Genomic DNA, 14,813 nt, shown 5'->3' on the forward strand with positions numbered 1-14,813 from the left:
GCGAATAATTCTCAAGTGGATCTTGGAAAATTGAAGTGCAGTCTCAAAATAAAGTAATCATTGTAAATGAGCAATCGGCATGTGAAAATATTTCAAATGAATACGTATGTCATTTTATGAGATATTTTATGAATCGTGACGTACATATTTATATGACTTCATCTATGTACGTAGTAACAATATATGGCTACGTCCACACTACCGATATTTACGAAATTTTCCATATCCAGTTCCCATATTGCAACCTGTGGTAGTTTTTGAATTCAATTATATCCTAAGCCGATCAATAAATCATGGTGAAACTTTTATATATGTAATAGTAGTGATAAATTATATAGGCTAGTGTTTTTTACTTTATCTATGTATGTAAATAGTAACAATAGATGAAGTTTTGTGACCATGCGAAAATTCGAACTCGAGATTTTGACTGATTCGAACTCAGAATAGATGGGTCTGGGTCACTGCAAGGAAAGTGACTTGATGGAAAGTCGAAAGATGGAAAAAATTAAAATCGATTCGTGCAAGTGTGTGCTTATTAGTTATATTATGACTTTATGGTATTCAAAAGTCCAAACACAAAACAGAATTACTCAAACGTTTGATTACACTTCGAATCGATTGTTCTTAAAGCGATTCAAAATATTTTTATAAATTAAACGTCAGCTCTTTCAACAGCTATGAAAATATACGTATTGTATATGTGAATCTATTTCGATATAGCACAGTATTCCACTTAGCAATACATCTATGCACACTAAACAATCGATATTCGTCATTGTATATATTGTATAGGTATACATATGTTTCCGATAACATTTAATAAATGATAATTAATTTTTACTTCATCTATGTACGTAGTAACAATACATAGATAAATCATGGGATTGTCACATAAAATTTTTTTTTAATGATTGTATTCTCCTTTAAAAAATGCCAAACATTTGACTCATTTAAGTCAATAAAAATGAAGACCGTTAATTTGCCTATTATAACTCATTAGTGTTGTATTTAATGATAGTGATTTTTCAAAAGAAATGATGTTATATTCTCTCATATTAACGACAACATCACGCATTTCAAAAATTAACAATATGTAAACCTGTTTTATCGCTTTATAAATAACGAATGGTTATATTACACAATGGAAGTTTTATTTACAAACGGATGAAAACCAGTGTGAATGTCAAACCAGATAACGACCTTCACAGATTTTACGCAGTTCATGTGAAGCGTACTCCACATAGCTACATATGTACATAATATGTTCAATGAATAACAAACCTTTTTGGCAAGGCTACAAGGAAATTATGGATTGCGAAAAGAAATTTGATACTTCTTTGGGAAAACAACGCACACAAGTACAACACCTATGTATACTCTTCGACTTGCGCACTAGTATACAGATCAATTTTCACAATTTCATGTTCAAAATTCCACATTTTAATGGATATTTATAATTTGAATGCTAAAATTTTTTTCTATCGAATGGGAGCCATAAAAGTCTCGTTTGATTTATCAGCCACCTGAATCAACAACACAATTAAACTGTTTTCAATAATTGTAAATGACGATCGAACACTTGAAATTGTTAAAGTAAACAGTTTTGTCAATCATAAGAACACACTTTTTGGATAATTCGAGTTCATAATTTGTACCTGCGAGGCGCCAAGGACTTTTGGACAAAAAAATCTAAAATAAACTGTGCGATCAATGAATTTGTACGTACATGGCACATACATACAAATATATAATATACACGAAATACTAGTTTTTGATTATCCATGATGAGTATAATATCATTATACACCATTAAATGGGTTGAGACGGTTGCATAGCAACGCTTTAGAAGAATTGGATGACTCATCCGGTGGGATGGCCCAGACGCCATATCGACTTGAAAAGCCTAGCTACGGTATAAACATGTATGTATATATACAATCTTATTTAGCCTTCGGTTGCTTTGAAAATGAAAAATATATGAAAACATGAGGCCCCTAGTATCAAAGATGGCCAAAAGACCCATTACGTTTTTTTTTATAAAAGACAAGTTTAATAAGATACTATTTCACAATACAGTTTTGATACCTGTCCTGTTTTAAAATTAATTTAGTACCAAGTTCAGCCAGTTTTGACAGTCACAATTGATAATTACGGATAGCTAATAACCAGCAGAACAAAATAGCATTAAAACATAAATAAATACTAAATCCAGCCATCTTTGACAATAAGGGCTTCATATGTACATACAAATATAGTCAGTTCCGCAATACATTAAAATACAATATATTTGGAGATATGTATGTGGTGTTTAAGTTTTAGCCCTTCGAACAAAGACGGACGTCATGCGTAAAATAACAAGAATTCAGTGACTCACTATGGAAACAAAATACTTCAGGCGTGATTCAATATTTAAAAAAAAAATACTTCAGTTGTTAATTGACATATTTAGTCACCTGAATAAATCTTACAATAGAGGTCGAGAACTCGATTTACAAATTCGCTAAAAAAAGTACCGCGAAAGTTGCCGCGGGTAAGGGGTTAAGAAGGAAATTGCTTGAAAAAGATTTAAAAAAATGTACTTAATGCAATTAATATTAAATTTGTATGTAAATGCTGTCTCCTATGTGATGTCAAAAGCAATCTGAAATTATAAGTGTTTTACATATTATTAAAATAAAAGGAATTTTAAATTGTAGGGTTTTGTTCCATTAAAAACATTTGTTCTATTAAAAAGAAAAGTTCTATTAAAAAAATCTGGAAATAAATAAAAAAAAGTACTAATAAAACAATGAAAATTAGATAACATAAATAAATTAAAATATCATAAAACTTAAAATGTACATATATACAATTCAAAATTGGTTCATGAAAAATAACAAATCGAAATATTTTTCACAAATAATGTATGATATACTTTATTATATTAAATGTGGATATGCAAAGTATGGACGAAATGTGTTGATTGTGGTTTATAACGTGTTTTAAGCATATGTATTTGTAAAACAGTTTATCACACATACATACATGCCTACCTTCATATTTTTGACATAGCATACAAATTATATGAAACGATACATATTTGTAAAATATGTGACATACTTTGAAAAAATATTTTATTAATATGCTGATAATAATAATGTATATTTATATGAAAGTTTTATTTTCTCGGTAAAATCCATAAGTGCGTTGAAAATATATTAGGAGCCTCTTTGACCTAATTAATATAACACATTTTTTTAGGGCATAGCCCGAATATTTTAAAAAGTATTTATGGATATATATTTTTTAATTTGAAATAAGTACTTACACAGCAGTATAGATACATTATATACTAATATTCGAGTAATAGATGACAAATGTGTTTACATTCAAAATTTCAATTGTTATCAAGTTTTTTTACACATTATACATACAACTAAGCCATACCTACTAGCATCACATTTTATATTATATTATTAAGGTACACGTACAGCGAATACATTAAATGCTCAAATATATACGGGATCACGTTGAAATCGATGTAAATTAATCCCAAAAACAAACGCACCAAAGGGCAAATTATATATGTAGGTACTTGTATATTTTAATGTTTTTTTAAGGTTTTGAAATTGGTCGCAAAACGAAATATGTACGTACATATGCTTCAAGGTGCTTAGTACGAGATTTAAAATTGACTCGTGAAAAACACGAGTAATTACAATGAGTGTATTTTGTACGGGGACGCAACAATTGGTTCAATCCCAAAAGGTTCAACGACAAAATGTACCCGACAATTAGAGCACTGAACGTTATTTCCGTGGACATTTTGTCGCGTGAACCATTTGTCGCGGGTACATTTTGCCAGTGCAGCAATTGTCGGGTACATTTTGTCGTTGAACCCAAAATGTACCCGTGACAAAATGTTCACGCGACAAAATGTCCACGGAAATAACGTTCAAGCGACGAAATGTTCAAAAGTCCTAAATTTTCTTATATTAATGGAAAAAGTAACTTTTTATTATTATATATATATATATATATATATATATATATATATATATATATATATATATATATATATATATATATATATATATATATATATATACAATAAAAAGTTACTTTTTCCATTAAAATAAGAAAATTTAGGACTTTTGAACATTTTTTCGCTTGAATGTTATTTCCATGGACATTTTGTCGCGTGATCATTTTGTCGCGTGAACCATTTGCCGCGTGAAGATTTTGTCGAGGGTACGTTTTGCCAGTGCACCAATCGTCGGGTACATTTTGTCGTTGAACCTTTTGGAAGTGAACTAATTGTCGCGTAACCATCTTGTACACAGGTATACATATTGTATACTTTTATACACAGGTAACATCATTTTTAACATATGAATAAGAAAATGCTCGTCAACGGTAGCACTAGTAAACAATTTGTATAGCTTTGCTTAAAATAATTCACAAGCGATTTTATGACTTTTGATTTCTTCAATGTTGGAATATCATAAGATGTTGTTTTTCACCACTACATACGTAGACACTTGACAAAAATAACGTTTCTATTTGTATCTTCAAATCCAGAGCGCAAGCAGACGGTATTCGCATACATTTATGCTTGCTAATTATTTGTCTATTAATTAAACAGAATGTAAGTTAAACACATTAATATCATCCACGTTGAAATCGTCGTTTGTGGGGAAGAGTTTGCTGATTTTGATTTGTATAGCGTGACTGTTTGCTGTCCTTGATTGGGCTGTGGTTGTGGATTCACCTTGACAGCAGGAAGCAACATGGGACTGTAGAGATAACTCTTGGCTCCGACGTTGGTCCTCAATATTCTGTAGTTCACTTCATCGACGTTAACTTTATCCAAGACGAAGTTATGCAACCTGTTGATCACTACGTAAAGATTGTTAGAAACATCAAACGCGAATCGATCCACCCATTGTATGAAGTTTTTATCTTTGGCAATGATTTCTTGGTTTTGAGAAAAATTGGTTCTGCTGTCCCATTGAGCTATGGCATAGTCTCCGATTAGGCCGAAATACAAAATACCCTCTTCGTCCATGATCATCCCGTCAGTTTGAGAAGTCTTAGCGCCCACTATTTTAACATCATCGACTCTCAAAGATGCAGGTTGCGTTGATAGCGATTCATTTTTCAATACGGATGTTGGAGTAACGTACAACTTAAAACTAGAAAGAGGCGAGAAATAGAGTAATCTGTCTACATCACCGGCGCTGTTGATGAATCTGGGTCCTAGTGCGATTCCGTCAACGTTGATTGACATGGTTCTTTCAGTGCCGTTGAGAGAAAAGTGTGACGCGTCTGGATCAGCAACCATAGATCGAGAATCCCGGAACTTCCAAGAACGGTTTTCTTTACGGTTGAACACAATGATACCTGGGTCGGCGCCACTATTATCAGTTATGTATGCGAAACCGCCTTCAGAGTCATCGATAACGATATCATTCAAATAGCTATTCGAACCTGCTACGTTATCTGGGAAATTGTAGCGAGTCATTTTGTTCAAGCCTTGGTTTAAGTCGACCAGTGTGAGAGTGGGCAAGCAGCTCGGTAAAGAGCTGTTGGGCTTCATGGTAGACGTTCTGCCGTTGTCGATGACCCACATGTAACCAGAGAGGTCGATCTCGAAACTTTGCACGGATTGAAATCCGCGGCAATCGCCGATGGTGTTCATCTCCCAGCTCGGGAATGGGTTTAGGCGTGGACTGGTGTCGTTTTCGGAAGGCGTGGCTGGAATCCAGGCTAATGTTGCTGGGACTCCTTCTTTGATCCTTGGCACGGTGACGTACATCTTGTCTCCGAATATTTTGAGGCCAGATACGAGAACATTTTTCGGCACGTACTGGCTGGTGTTTACGGCCGTCTGGTACGCTTCGTTAGACGGCCAAGTGAAGTTGAGTGTATTCCATTCATAGATGACGCGGAACTGTTCACGCTTTCTGGACAGATAGCGATGCTGATTAACTGTTTGATTGTTATTGCTATTAAGATCTACACCAGCGATTAGATATATTTGTATCGAAAAGATAAGAAACACGGCCGGTTTCATGGTTGCGAACCGACAATAACGACAGTCGGCTGTAGACTGCAGCTGGCGCCGTACACACAATCGACTATAGTCCCCCTCCGTTTACGCTGGCAATTTCTCAATACATGTACAAGTACATACATACATTTATGTACATATAGCTGTTACTTTATATACATAACTTAAATTTTGGCGCATTTTATTGAAATAAAGAAATAAAATATTTTAAAATTATTCTAAAAGTGGTTTCAAAAATATATTATAATTTGTTTTTTTTTTTTTTTATTTCAGACGATAGCAAAAATAGTGCAATCCAATGTCCATATAAATCACTAGTGATTTTACCCGGCTTCGCTTGGTGTTTTTAACGTAAGCCGCTTATACATGGCCAATCTAATAGTAAACAATTTATTTGAATAGTTTTATTTTATTTAAATTTATTTGAATATTCATTTATTTTTTTATTAAATTGAACGTCACCGATTTTACGAACCAAACAAATAAACAAACATACATACAAAGTCTCTTTCGAAATTATATATTAGATTATATGAGCCGTTATATTTGAAACTGGCAAAATTTTTTTCGTTAAAAGTTAAGTTTGATTAAATCAAATTATAAAATTGATAAATTTATCGATTATTGCTATCAATGTTTACAGTATTTAATAGCTGATATGATATCTGTATGCAGTGGTGTCACCCTAATGGTTTCCATGGGTTTCCGAAAACCCGTTGTTAAAAATCAAAAGTTTCCGGAAATCGTTATTTCATCTAAAAATTCATATAATTTTTATCAAAAATTATACAAATCTTGAAAATTTAATGAATTTTCATGTAAAAATGCCTTGGATGAAAAAAAAAGTATACATACATAAATAAAATTTTTGAAAAAAATTTGGAAACCCGTTTTTCCCAAATTGGGGCGACACCACTGTCTGTATGCATGTATAGAATGCAAACTCTGTTGAAAATATTAAATAAAATTTTATTTAGGTAAGCGTTATTCGAATTTGCAGCGCAGAATGTTTCTTCCCGTATTCTGCGCAATTAATGTGCGCGCGCAGAATACGGGAGGAAAAGCCTGTTCCTCTTGTTCCTGTTGTATCCTGCTCGCTCAAATTAAGTGAGTATGTACCGTTTACCATGCACCATTTTTTTTTTGATCTTTCGACTTGAGATCTTTCGATTTTCGATCTTTGCCTTCCGATATTTGTGTTTTCTGTAATTTAACATTCTGACTCGTCACGTAGACCCATATATTTCTTACTTCCTTAAAATATCTAAAAAATAAAACTCAAACTATATCATTAAAAAAAGTAACATTAGTATTATGATATTTAAATAAAAATTGGTAGCTTAATTTAATATTAACCTTAATCTATGAGGCCCTTTCAAATGAGGTGCCCTAATACCGAGTTGATACGATACGAGTGCACTCAGACCGAGTCTATTCGTTACTCCTACGTTGCCACATTGGGAGTAACGTCCAAGTGACCAAATTAACGAACTCTGTCTAAGTGCACTCGTATCGTGTCAGCCCGGTATAAGCCAAGCTTATTTAGTTAATGGGTAAAACCGCACCTGATTTAAGTGAATGATTGGCATTAAAAAATGCATATCTGTTGTGAGTAATAATAAATTTATTATTATTTCATCATAATTTTCTTTTGTGAAAATTTATTTTGAATTGTATGCAAGCTCTACTAGGGATGTGTATATTGAATATCATTGAAAATTTGTTTTTGATGAATAAAAAATTAGTGAGGTATATTTTTAATATTTCGGCAATATGATTATAATATATGGTTCGGCTTTACATGCTAGAATATTCAATACAAACTTTTGAAACATGTCCATAGATTAAAAAGCAGCCGAATAAGTAAAAGTTTGCCACCATCTTATTAGGATTGCCAATTGCATTGTTGACAACCTGTCTATTAGGCTAGCAATGAACAATACGCATATTTGTAGCATTACAAACAATGGTATGATACGTGAGAAAAATTTAAATATACGTGAAGAACCCTGAAACTTAATCGGAAAAACTGTTACAATATTCCAGTGGTTACAATTAGAATTGTAAATAACGTTCCATAATGACGCAATAATATTGTTGACATATGTATGTACATATATGCTTTCTATTCAATATTTGTATTCATCCAGAGATATCCTGTTTAGCAACAGATTCTTCCTGCAGGTAATTTTGGGTATGTCGCCAAAGGCAGACGAATCAATACAGGCAGACAGACTTCCCCTTACTAAAATATATAGTATAGTATGATCTGAATTATATACATATATTTCCACCGTAACAATAGGAAGTATTTTAAAAAATAATCGAATGATAGTGAAAATAATAATGATAGTGATAATGAAAATAATAGAAATCAAAGAAAAATTGGCTGAGAACTATAAATATGTTTGTATCTATTGTATTTTATAACCTTTTCTATACATATATACAGTAATGACATAATAATTGCTGGTTTTTACTTATTTTCAAACGTCCCATTTAAAATAAATAGCAAGTACTACAATGGAAAATTATATTACATTTGAATTTCAAGGCCTATATTTTTTAAATAATCTAATTGAAAAGTACATAAACCAGGAATTCAAATTTGTAGTATGTATAGTGTGTTAGTCATATTTATAAAGACGATTTGATATAAATATAGTACATTGATTTTGTAAAATAATCCTTGAAAATGGTGAAAGTCATTGAATATTTAGTATGTTTACCCAAAATGTATGTTTCTTTGTTTCGAAATTAAATATTCAATATTTAAAAATATTATCATTATAATATTCATGAAATTAAGAAATTGATTTCAGTTAATTTACTCGTATATATAAAACAAAAAATAATGAAATAAATATTATATAAATTTTTACATGCATAAAACAGCAAGGTTTTCTAATATGTCTATGTGTACATACGCCATAATGTCGACTTGGAATAATTCTGTATTGTTACTAAGAAAAAATTATAAATAAAATAGATATGCTTATGAATATTGTTCGATATGTTTAAATTTTATAAAAAAAAGAGACATCTATGTAATATTTTAAAAACAAAATTATCAAGTGTTCAAACCAAATAAAGTTTATTCAATACAATTTAATATATTTATATAGATGTCACATTAAAGATTTTTTTTGAATTTTCATTAATAAATGTACATTATTATCTACTATATAAAACACTAATGTTTGTGCCGTTGTTGTGTGGTTGTCGTTGTTCAAAGGATTCAAAGTCCCCGCAGGGGGTACAGCCAGATGGGGCCCCGCCGAAGGCGTCACAGGGGGCGCAGCCCCCATGGGGCCCCTGTTGGGGGCGCCACAAGGAGCCCCTATGGCGCAGCCCCATGGGGCCCCGCCATAGGGGGCTCGGCCCCCATGAAGCCCCTATCGGGGGCGTCGCAAGAGGCACTGCCCTATGGGGCCTCTGTCGGGGGCGCAGCCCCTAATAAACTAAATAAATATATTTTTTAAAAAAAAATTTTTTAAATTTTTTTTAATTTTTAAAATTTTTTTTTAAATTTTTTTAAAATTTATTTTTTTTTGATTTTCAAAAACAAAAGATTTTTTTTCGTGTTTTGCTTGAAATTGCGACTTCACATTTTTAATACGGTAAACGGATTACTTGTCGAATGCGAAACTAGTCGCGAATTTGGACGCAAATACTTTTTTTTTTGCGAGATTTTTATTATTATCTACTAGACATACATATGTATGAGCTTCACCAGTGTTGTCACCCAAATTTTGGAACAATAAAATTATTATGAAAATATATATACGCATACATTTTTTTATGTCCTACGATTTGCATAATTTTTGACAAAAATTAAATGAGTTTTTAGATTAAATAACGGGTTTCCGTAAACTTTTGATTTTTAACAGGTTTTCGGAAACCCATAGAAACCATAAGTATATATGAACATTTTACGAACGATTGGTTGCGAAGCACACACATGCGTAACGAATAATGTGATCGACATTTTTAGTAAATCCCCGCGTACTAAACGATCGATCGATCGGTGGTAACGCATCGCATTGACAAGCATCGATCTGTCTCGCTTTGCTTCATTACATTCGCATCTCGCTTGTCATATAAATCAATCTCGTCGTCCCGAAAGGACCTTTCAGGACAGCCAAATGTTCCGGTTTTCGATAGCTGCTTATTGACATTATATTGTACAGATACATATACCAACCCCCCGCAATTATGAAACTGCAGAAAAATGCACAAATCTTAATCTCACCGTAGATCCACTTCCATGGTTAAAAAAGCAAGACAAGTGAGCCATAATCGTAGTTTTGTTTTGATCGCGTGTGGAAACGGGCGTGTCCGCGGATTTTAGAAAAGTGGAAAAAGAGCAATATCGGGCGGTGATTCGATTCTTGTTTTTGGAAGGGAAATCGCGCAGCTAAATCAAAGAGCGCTTGGATGCTGTGTACCGTGACTCTTCTCCTTCGATGGCGACCGACAAAAATTGGTTTAAGGGCGTCTGCACACTTGCCGGATCGGCAGGTGCGGACCGGCCGCAGCGGTAGCCGCAAGTCCGTCAGTGTGGCGGCTATCGCTCATTTATATGAAAGCGGACGTACTGGCATACGCAACGGGCTAGCCGCAACGAACGGTCCGGCAAGTGTGCAGACGCCCTTACGAGTTTCAACGTGGTCGCACGTCGGTTTTTGATGAGTCACGCCCAGGTGCCCCGAAAACGGCTACCATGGAGGATAATATGACAAAAATCCACGATCTCGTATTGGCAAACCGCCGATTGAAGGTGCGCAAGATAGCTGAGACAGTAGGCATCTCAAAAGACCGCGTGGGTCATATCCTGCATGAAATTTTGGGCATGAGAAAGCTGTCGGCGCGATGGGTGCCGCGTCTGTTCACTCCGGACAACAAGCGCAACCGTGAGAACACTTCAGAGCAGTGTTTGACGCTGCTTAAGCGCAATCCGAAGAAGTTTCTGCGTCATTTCGTGACCGTCGACGAAACATGGATTCACACCAGAGACCAAGGAGGAACAGTCGAAACAGTGGACTTCACCCGGCGAACGTGCTCCGAAGAAGGCGAAGACTGTCCTATCGGCCGAAAAGGTGATGGCCACCGTTTTCTGGGATTCACAAGGTGTGATCTACATCGACTACCTGGAGAAGGGCAAAACGGTCACAGGGCTGTACTATGCCGAATTATTGGGAAAAAACGGCCCCATTTGGCGAAGAAAAAAGTGCTCTTCCACCATGACAACGCACCGGCTCACACCTTCGCCCTCGCCACGGCCAAATTGGTCGAATTGGGCTACGAACTGCTGCCCCATCCACCGTATTCTCCAGATTTGGCCCTGTGCGACTTCTTTTTGTTTCCAAACTTGAAAAAGTCACTCGCCGGGCAGAAATTTGAGTCGAATGAGGAGTTTATCGCCGCCATGGAGGCCTACTTTGCATACCTCGAGAAAACGTATTTTTCAGACGGGTTAAAGAAGTTGAAGCATCGCTGGGTCAAGTGTATCGAGCTAAAATGAGACTATGTTGAGAAATGAATCGCCACTTTTCCAAAATTTTCGTTTTTCTTTTGTAGGCTAGGTAATTATCGGACCACCCTCGTGCTCCTGGGAGTATGGTAAATATTTTTCGAATGAATTAATTAATTTTCGGACTGGGGGGGGGGTATGCGGGGTATGAGGGGGGATTTGTTGACTCTACCCATGACAACGCCCTTGACTCCGCCCATTTTCAAAGATTCTATATACTATACGAACAAATTCGACGTCAGGTAGACCCCATGTGTACATACGCAGTGGCGGCTCGTCCATACGCACTGCGGTACTGCAGCACCCCCAAGGAATTTGAGAAAAATTTAATATTATTATATACATAAATGTATGTATATTATATGAAAATATAAATATTATTTAAGCGTGTATTAAGCTCGCCCGCACACCGATACACCCAATAATGATCATACATCGTGGTAATAATATCAGAAAGTGAGGCATCGTTTATGATTTTGTGCAGTACGGTTTTCGATGGAATATGCCGAGTGGGCGAAGGAGGGGCGCGGGGGCAGCTTGAAGCTTGGTCCGTACTGCACTCCCAACAGTATACATATTTCTTGATGCGTTTGTGTGCGCGCCGCGCGCTCGACACTTTTCGTCATTTTTCCTTTCTCCTCACTTTTCGTCATTTCTTCTGAACCTTTTGCCTTTCCTTCTACACCTCTTACACTTTCTACGTTTCTACACTTCCTTCCACACGTCACTTTAAGTATTTAAGATGGTATCAAAATCAAGAGAAGCTGAGCCAATGTTTTCAAGAACTTAAATATTCTTCCGAAAATACTGATGAAACAATAACAGATTCTTCCAATTTACTGAATACAATTTTTTATTTTAGTCAGAACTTTTTCACAAATTAATACCGCATTCAGAAATTATTTATAACCAGATGCAATCTAGTAATATCGATGCATTTTCAATTAATGAAAACTTAAAAAGTTTTACTAATGTCATTATACAAATACGAGATTCTTATAGCGAATAGAAACCAAAAATATGTGATGCATATATTATCGCACATATTATAGAATCCAAAAATATGTGCGATGTTATTATTAAGGATATAAAAGCAAGATATGCTTTTTCTAATGAATGAAAAGCTGTGATATTATTTAATAAAGAAAATTTTGAAAAGTACTGAAAGAAAATGCCAATGGAAGATCTACTACTATCCGTTGAATCATATCCAATTCTAAATAAAGAAAAACTTCAAACTGAATTAGAAGTGTTTTACTCAAGGAAAGAAATGCATAGTATTAATGATTTATTAATATTTTTAAAACTTATTTTTGCAATCAATTTATCCAAAGTTCGTGTGGAATTAACAAAGCTTATTCAAATTCTGCTTCAAACTACCTCTGAGCCAGAACGGTGTTTTTCATTAATAAATAGAATAAAGACATACATATGTATATAAAAAACACAATGGTTCAAGAAAGATTGACGGCTTTGTCTATGCTGTCAATTGAAAAAAAAATGATTATGAACAGTGAAAAATTTAAAGAAAAGGTGATAGACCTTTTTTCAAGGAAAAAAGACAGAAGAATCAATTTTTAAATGAAATAAAATACATATAATGTTTAATTGTGATAATTTTGATGTTAATAGTAAAATATGTATAATCCAAATAAACATTTTTTTATTTTTAATCAACCGCAGCACCCCCAGATATCTTATCCACGAGCCGCCACTGTACATACGTATACGAGTACATTTAAGATTGCGAATCTTGGTCTAGAATCCGTTCATACGTAAGATTTTACTCTTTTTAAGAAATATTTTTTGGGGAACTCAGTTGAAAAACCCTGAATACGTAGGATTTGAAAACATAATTTTTGGGGAAAAAATCGAAAACCAAAAAGTTGTACGACCGCTGCATACGTGCATATGATTTTTTTGTGTTTGCCAATGATAAGTCCAGATTATAATATTATAATATTACAATTATAATAAATTATAAATTTGGAATTATAATTATAATTATATTTCTAAAGTTATTTTGCTTTAACGAAATAATATGAATATATGGGGGGGGGGGGGGGAGGTGGGGATGCCTGGAATTCACGCTACGCCACTGTGCTAAATAATTAATTTTCGACGCCTTTTGTCCGTAGAAGTTTTTTTTATTCTATAATATTTTTTATTCTGAGTGACGTCATGATTCAAGTTGCGAATATCTAATATATTTCTGTAAAATTCTAAAAAAATAATTGGAGAGAAATAAATTCCGTATTGAAATCGATTCACGTTTTCTCAATAATTGATAAACCAAAAATAATCTGAAGAATGCGAAAAATTCTCAAGCGAATCTCGAAAACTTGAAGTGCAGTCTCAAAATAAAATAATCATTGTAAATGAGCAATCGGCATGTGTTAACATTCCAAATTAATACGTATGTACAGTGGCGGACTGGGACTGAAATCAGTGCTTGCCAGGAGTCAAAGGGGGCCCAACCAGGGTTAAAAAAATTTGTCCCCTCCCCAAAAATCAAGGTAAAAAATAAATAAATTTTTCAAAAATGGGAATAAACAAATTTAGGTACAAGAAAAATGGCAAAAACAAAATAGATCCATAAATTACATTGTATATTTCGTTTTAACCCTTGTCCTAGGTAAATAGAATGCATCATAAAAGAATGCGGCATAAAAGCGGCTTTTATATTTATTTATTTATTTATTTATTTATTTAACATATTAGCCAAAGTGACATTACAGAGATCTCCAACGCGTCACTGTGGCCGGTCATTCAGTAAAAATAACATCATAACAGTAATAATAACTTATAAAAATAACAATATTGACACAACATCATTAAAATCATAAAATCATAAAAAAAAAACATAGATAAAGTAATAACAATCATTCATATTTAATAGGCAAAATCAACCACTGGCATTCCTCAACAACCACTCAACCAGATTAGTATATTTTATATTGAAGAGGTCAATTTCACCAGAAATCCGGTTGAGCAGATATATAGCCCTAGATATAGGAGCCGTTGTCAACATATTTGTGCGAGCCACAGGAGGAACAAACAAATCACGATATCTCAAGTCCCTGAATTTGCTAGGTGCATTAAACCTAAATTCATTTAGAACCTGAGGATTGTGAATTATCCCATTCAACAGCTTAAAAAAGTGCCTTCCCAGTAACATATTCCGACGAGACTCCAATGAGTTGAAACCTAACGCCCCTAATAGGAATG

General features: G+C 34.1%; 2 protein-coding genes across 4 annotated transcripts in view; one reads left to right on the plus strand and one right to left on the minus strand.

The window, feature by feature from the left end:
* LOC143920309 (myogenesis-regulating glycosidase-like) overlaps positions 1 to 14,268 on the plus strand; it is a 950,780-nt gene extending 936,512 nt beyond the window's left edge. Inside the window, exon 10 of the mRNA XM_077443137.1 lies at positions 14,012 to 14,268. The gene's annotated coding sequence lies outside the window, so the exon portion shown is untranslated. The remainder of the gene's footprint in view (positions 1 to 14,011) is intronic.
* LOC143920311 (protein yellow-like) lies at positions 2,724 to 6,255 on the minus strand. Of its 3 annotated transcripts, none has more exons than XM_077443139.1 (2): positions 4,473 to 6,255; positions 2,724 to 3,917 (listed from the first exon to the last, which is right to left on the minus strand). In XM_077443139.1, the coding sequence occupies exon 1, from the start codon at positions 6,053 to 6,055 to the stop codon at positions 4,613 to 4,615; it is 1,443 nt and encodes a 480-aa protein (XP_077299265.1). In that variant the 5' UTR covers positions 6,056 to 6,255; the 3' UTR covers positions 2,724 to 3,917; positions 4,473 to 4,612. The 3 variants fall into 3 exon arrangements, with proteins under 3 accessions (XP_077299265.1, XP_077299266.1, XP_077299267.1); XM_077443140.1 differs by having other exon boundaries at positions 2,724 to 3,863; positions 4,264 to 6,255; XM_077443141.1 differs by having other exon boundaries at positions 3,121 to 3,938; positions 4,245 to 6,255.
* Positions 14,269 to 14,813: the final 545 nt, after the last annotated feature.

Source organism: Arctopsyche grandis, chromosome 12, assembly GCF_051622035.1.
Source record: "Arctopsyche grandis isolate Sample6627 chromosome 12, ASM5162203v2, whole genome shotgun sequence".
Taxonomy (NCBI): Eukaryota; Metazoa; Arthropoda; class Insecta; order Trichoptera; family Hydropsychidae; genus Arctopsyche; species Arctopsyche grandis.